Source organism: Neolamprologus multifasciatus, chromosome 8 (genome assembly GCF_963576455.1).
Source record: "Neolamprologus multifasciatus chromosome 8, fNeoMul1.2, whole genome shotgun sequence".
In the NCBI taxonomy this organism is placed as follows: Eukaryota; Metazoa; Chordata; class Actinopteri; order Cichliformes; family Cichlidae; genus Neolamprologus; species Neolamprologus multifasciatus.
Window position 1 is genome coordinate 3,051,099 of NC_140446.1, and position 6,000 is coordinate 3,057,098.

The 6,000-nt window shown below is 41.0% G+C and overlaps 1 protein-coding gene across 2 annotated transcripts; it reads right to left on the reverse strand.

The window, feature by feature from the left end:
* Window positions 1-2,684: 2,684 nt before the first annotated feature.
* oxld1 (oxidoreductase-like domain containing 1) lies at window positions 2,685-4,672 on the reverse strand. Of its 2 annotated transcripts, none has more exons than XM_085171140.1 (2): window positions 4,442-4,672; window positions 2,685-3,729 (listed from the first exon to the last, which is right to left on the reverse strand). In XM_085171140.1, the coding sequence occupies exons 1-2, from the start codon at window positions 4,490-4,492 to the stop codon at window positions 3,382-3,384; spliced, it is 399 nt and encodes a 132-aa protein (XP_085027266.1). In that variant the 5' UTR covers window positions 4,493-4,672; the 3' UTR covers window positions 2,685-3,381. The 2 variants fall into 2 exon arrangements, with proteins under 2 accessions (XP_085027266.1, XP_085027267.1); XM_085171141.1 differs by having other exon boundaries at window positions 2,685-3,726; window positions 4,442-4,670.
* Between the last annotated feature and the right edge of the window lie 1,328 nt (window positions 4,673-6,000).

The window sequence follows — 6,000 nt, forward strand, 5'->3', positions numbered from 1 at the left end:
ACAGAAATGTAGTTCCTTCAGTTTCCATTTGCAAATTTAAAGCAGAAGTAAACATGTTTACAGCCTGCTACAAAGCTTTGGCCTCTCTGAATAGTTTCTCTCTTTTTGTAACTCACCTGATTGATGTTGTTAAACTCATACATGAGGCCACGTTGATGAACACATTCAGTGGTAGCAGTCAGCTATGGCCTTTCTCTTTCTGAGCATTTCTGTGGTAATTATCTAATAAATAATTATCTAATAAATAATATGTTTCGAAGTTCGTCCTTCAGTTTTGGTCAGTGATTTTCTAGTATTTTATTAGCTTGTTACTTAGGAACAGTTAGCAGGTAAATATGTCTGTGCGCTGCACCTGTTTAGCATGTCCCTCTATAGTAACACCTGGTTCCCAAAACCCTGTGATGCTATTAAAGCTGCCGACGAGTCACGTTACTGTGGCTATGTCCATGATTTAAACCCAGGCCACAGTCGCCTCCTGCACCTCCTAAACTGAATGCTTTCATTGCTTAAACCTGATCAAGTAATGAGTGAGTGAGGCTTTTTCCACCAGAGCCAGACAGCGTGCAACGATGGATGCTGTTTGGGATTTTGGATTAAGTTAAATAAGAAAAGTGTCCTTTATATAGCTGGAGAAAAATAGCAGTTAATAGGACAGAATATCAGAAAATTGATCAAATTAGGAAAATTGTTGCAGTCTTGATGCAGCATTTTTGTTTGCACCTCACTAAATGGCTTAAAATGATAAAGGCTGCAATGCGCAATTTCGCGCGCGCGCAGCTTAGAGGGAACATTGATTTGAACTCATCTGCAGTTAACATTTAATTCTTTCAAGTTATCAGTTTTATGACTGACAAGTTTAACTAGAACGTTTTCCACCCACACCGTGAATCTGACTACGTTTGGTGCCTAAATCATTCTCGATGAGTTCTTGAGCTACAGGCAGTCTGCCTTTATCAAACTACAGAAAGGTCCAATTTTATGCCAGTTTGAAAGAAACTGAAACAAGAAAACTGTTTAGCGCTAACTCGTGACTCCTTGCAGCTTACTGTTCACAGAACGTTCCCCACTGCGATGATGCAAAGTGGCATGTTGCAGCCTTGGCATCAGCCAATAATCTGTCTGTAATCACGTCAGAGTCATCGCTCTACATATGATCAGTGAAACGTCTCATTCTTAATCCGCTGCATAACCTAGATCAAAGCATAACTCTGCCCGCTGTATGGCTGGCTGCAGCACTGAACCTTGAGTAATCAGGACTTATAGTGATTCACTATTACTGGACTAATGCTGACTCAGTGAGATCAGGGTCACCTCAGATACTGGTCCAGAGGGACTGGGAGAAGGCCAACTAAAGACGTCATCAAGGTGGCAGGACCGAACGTGATCGGCTTCTTCTCTGACACAACCATCATTATTACCTAAGAAGGGATCTAAATCTCATTAACATCATGAGAACAATGCAGTGTTTTACATACTTACTGTAAATATCCATTAAGAACAAAGTTTAATTTCCTGAAGCCACAAAGATTTTGTGTTTATTCAATATTGGGACTATAATCACATTAGAATATAAGCAACACTTGGACCTGGTTGGATAAAAATATATGATGATGAAATAAACAAGTTAGGTACATACATATCATTTCCCCAGTACAGCAGACAGTCTTATGCATATGTAGCTCCTCCTAGTGGCCACAGGGGCTATTAAAGTTTTTCAGGCTTGAACTTGCACGTGTGGTTGTGTGCACCAATTCTCGGCATAAAAATAAAGCACTCTGAATCTGACAATAAATAAAAATATTTATTTAACAAGCATTGGATTAAAACTGATTTCTAATATCATTTAAATAAAGTCAAATACAGAGAGGCAAAGTGTTGTTCGGATGCTTCAAATGTGCAAATGCTGTAAAGACACGATGCAAACCAATCAAACGCCAAACTGCACGTGACAACAATTCAGACATCCTGAAGTTTAAAACATTGCTCCTCTTGTCAGCTCGTGATGCTGTGCACATTATAACTATTACTTGAAAACATCCACTAGAAAGGGACAAAAACTCATCACAACTTCAAAAAGCTGCAGTTTCAGACCCTGAAAGCTCGAGCTTTTTATTTCTTCACTGGACTAGTTTGTTTTATGTTTATTCACAGTAACGATGTGAAGAGAATCGTTTCATGTAGAGAATCGTTGGACTGTGTTATGATGCAATGTTATGCTTTATAAGCAGACCACTGGCTGGGACAACTTTAGACTGTTGGAAACTAAAGTTGTGGCAGCTTTTTATCTGAGTGAGGCCTCAATAATCAGACTTCACTGAATTCTCCAAATACTAAGGAAATGTGCTTTAATACTTCATCACCTCCTTTAACAGAAGACACACTTTATTAAAAGAAATAATACCTTCCAACAACTCATATGACCCACATAAGAAAATCTTGCACTGAGCTGAAGCATCTCTTCAGCACCAAGAGAAATGTAGACAGCCGAGACAATAACCTTTCCTATTTCAAATATTTGGTAATAAAGTGCTATTTTTACTGGATTGTCTTTGGTCAGCCTGCACGACCAGCAAAGAAATCTAAGAGGACCTGTTTGTAGTCCAGGTTCATGATTCTGTAGTTTTGCTTCAGTAACATCTGCCCTGTGTTGCTAAGCAGCACCGTCAGGCGGAGACACAGAACACAGAAAATATTAGACCACAACTGAACTGGACCAACAAACAAGGTTCTAACAGAAAAAGAACATTTCACACTGTGACTTTCATGAACTCTACTTCCTTAAGAAAAAAACCAAACATGTCAAGATCTAAAAGGGTCAGACTGGCATCTGTTTTCTGCACACTCAGAGGAAGCTGTAACCTTAGATAACTTAAAAACACTCAAAGTTTGGAGAAAGACTTCCTGACTCAACTCTTTTACAATGAGTTGCTTTCATTTTCAGATGAAGTAGTTTGATAATCCTAATAAGCTTCTCCAGCCTTTGCAAATGTAAGTGTTTGTGTTTTTTCTTTCATGGTTGAGGTTTCTTGACATCCTGACAGATCTGCACTGTCTAAATGAAATAAAGGCCAAAGCAGGTCTGAACAGATTCCAGTAAAAATCAAAGAGTATTTTTATCCTGAATATTTATGATTTCTAGCCACCTGCCAGATGGCGACTCTTTTTTTTCCTGCTTTTTAGAAGCAAATATTAGATAAGTGCAACATAACAATGACCACCAAAGACCCAAAGTCTTATCTGTTAACGTCTGCCAGCTTTCTAAAATGAGACATATACTGTAGGCCCCACAGGATGAAGGAGGAGTGAAAATGTGGAGGTGCACTGTGTGCTGCAAAATCTCAGCACTGGCAGCACTGCGGTCAATGCCACTGACTGCGACGGTCACGTCTTTTTTAAGAGTCTGATCTCCATCTTCAGGTAAGTTTTAAGGTTCTCATCGAGGACGTTCTCCTCAATAGCAGCGAGCGCCCGCTCGCTTCCATCGTTGTAGTACTCCAGCAGCTGCTCTGCGTGTTCGATCCACACGCAGTTGTGACAGCCACTCATGCAGCAGTGCGTGGGAGGCGGCGGGGAACCCTGGGCGGGGGTCCAAGTGGAGACGGAGTCACGCTTTTGCTCTGTGTCGGCGGGCTCAGAACAGTCCGTCAGAACAGGAGGAGCAGCAGGCGAATCTGGTCCTGCAGGGAGGTGGTGAACAATCCCGCTGTGAAGATGACTCGTCCATAACTGCTGAGGACAGTGAGAGGACCGGTGAAAATCATGTGAAACATGGTGAGGACATCAATCTGTCTTTACATTTTAGTCTCTTAAATACTAATAATAATGATACTATAAATATTAAATATTAATAATCTCTTCATATTTCAGGTGTGTGTATGTAAAGATACTTAAATTAGAAATAGGGTTATACAGTGTCTATAAGAGACTGTAAAGATTTTAGTGAAACTGTGCATGGTGGTGGATTCAGTAAGTTAAAATCAAGCTATTCTGTGTACATGTACAGTAAGTACACTTTCATATACGAGTATAATTACTGAAGAAAGGAAAAAAAGCCTGACGATGAAAGCAGGACCGAACATTTGTTCCCGGGGCTCTGTAACGTCTTGATCCTAGTATGGTCTCAATAATAATAATAATAATAATAATAATAAGGATGATAATAATAATAGTAGACTGAATTCTCAAGGCTCTCCATTTTCTATCTGCTCTTTACAGGGTTTAAAGGTTTGATCCTGGTGTGTAAATCCCTCCAGTTTGTGTCGCGTATCTCGGTTCGGCAGTCTAAGGAGAGCTCCCTTTCTCAAGTAACGTCCTTCAGCTCTCCTGGGAGGGACACCGGGGCTTTCCCAACCCAAACGAGTGACCGTGTCAAGTTGCTCCAGTGTTAAAAACATAACGGACATCATCAGCTGTTAAACGAACCGTTAGCTTAGCCACCAACCTTTCGTAATGACGCCGACGACCTCACGGCTTTAACACCCGCACACAGCATCGCAGAGTCGGGCAGGACGGGCGGTTATGCGTCGGTGTGGTTCATTTTCTAGAGTGAATGTTTAACTAAGCTGTTCCTTCCCGGAGTTTAAAACTTCCACCATGTTAGCTGCTGTGACAGCTAAAGCGGCATTGCTTCCCATTTTTCAACTCTGACCTTTTGAGGCTGGTTGTAAATAAAAGCGGTGATTGGCCAATATAAAGCATATCACCCAATCAAATCGGGGCTTTGTAAAAATTAAACCAATTGAGAGCATTGATTAGGTTTTTGGGCGGGACATAAAAAATATTTCCCTCATCTGGCCAGCAGGTGTCAGTATTCTACAATACAAACAAACAGCAGAAACGGCAGTAAAGCCAGACAAATATTAAAGACACATTAAAAGTCAAAAATAATATTTGTCTTCACAAGACGGGATGATTACTATTAATACTACAGTATTCATTTTATAGTTATAGTGTTTGATCACTTACTGTACTAGAAATGCCATATTTGCTTTGAGAGTGTTGATGAAGAAGTATAGAGAAGGTCAGGAGCTTCACTGCATTTTGGTGAATCAGAGAAAGCCGTGGTACAGGAAGTCAAGAGTGGCAGAAAAGTATGTGAGGGTTGTGCAGGACATATAGAGGGACAGTAGTAAGATGTGTGGTAGGAATGACAGATGGGTTCAAGGTGGGGGTGAGATTACATCAGGGATTGGCTATGAGTCTCTTCTTGTTTGCATTGGTGACAGGTTGAGAAATGACATCAGGTAGGAATTTCCGTGGACTGTGATACTTGTAGATGACACTGTGATCTATAGTGAGAGAAGGGACCAGGTGGAAGAGAGCCTGGAGAGGTGGAGGTATAGTTTGAAAAGAGAAACCAGAATACATATGTGTGAATGAGAAGGAGACAGGTGGAAGTGGATGAGCAAACAGTGTGCAAGAGAGGGGAAGAAGACAGTACAGGCAGAATGGAGTGATTGAGTTATGACAGAACAATAGCATCAAAAGTGAAAGTGAAGGTTTACAAGATAGTAGTGAGGCTTGCTATGGTGTACGGTTTGTGGCACTGACCAAACAACAGCTGGGGGCAGCAGAGCTGAAGATGCTCATTGGGAGTGACTAGAATGGATAAGATTAGACGTGGATACATCAAAGGGACAGGTCAGGTTGAGCAGTTCGGAGACAAAGCTAGAGAGGCGAGGCTGAGATGGTCGACATCAGCAGAGGAGGGATAGTGGATACACATAGTGTTCCCCTTTGGTGGTGAAATCATGCACGCACATTAATGTCACATATATTAAAATAATCAGTCACGGAGGAGCTTGTTTCTGCGATGAGTACTTCAAGTATACTTACCTTTATTTAAAAAACAAATCAGCTGTTTCTGACAGTAAGAAGAGATTAGATGGTTTAGAAGTAGTCACTGTAACACTGGTTCATCTTTACTGGCTTTTACTGCCGTGCACCACTTTTAAAGGTAAACACACTGAACCAACTGACAGAAAGCATGTGGCCAATCAG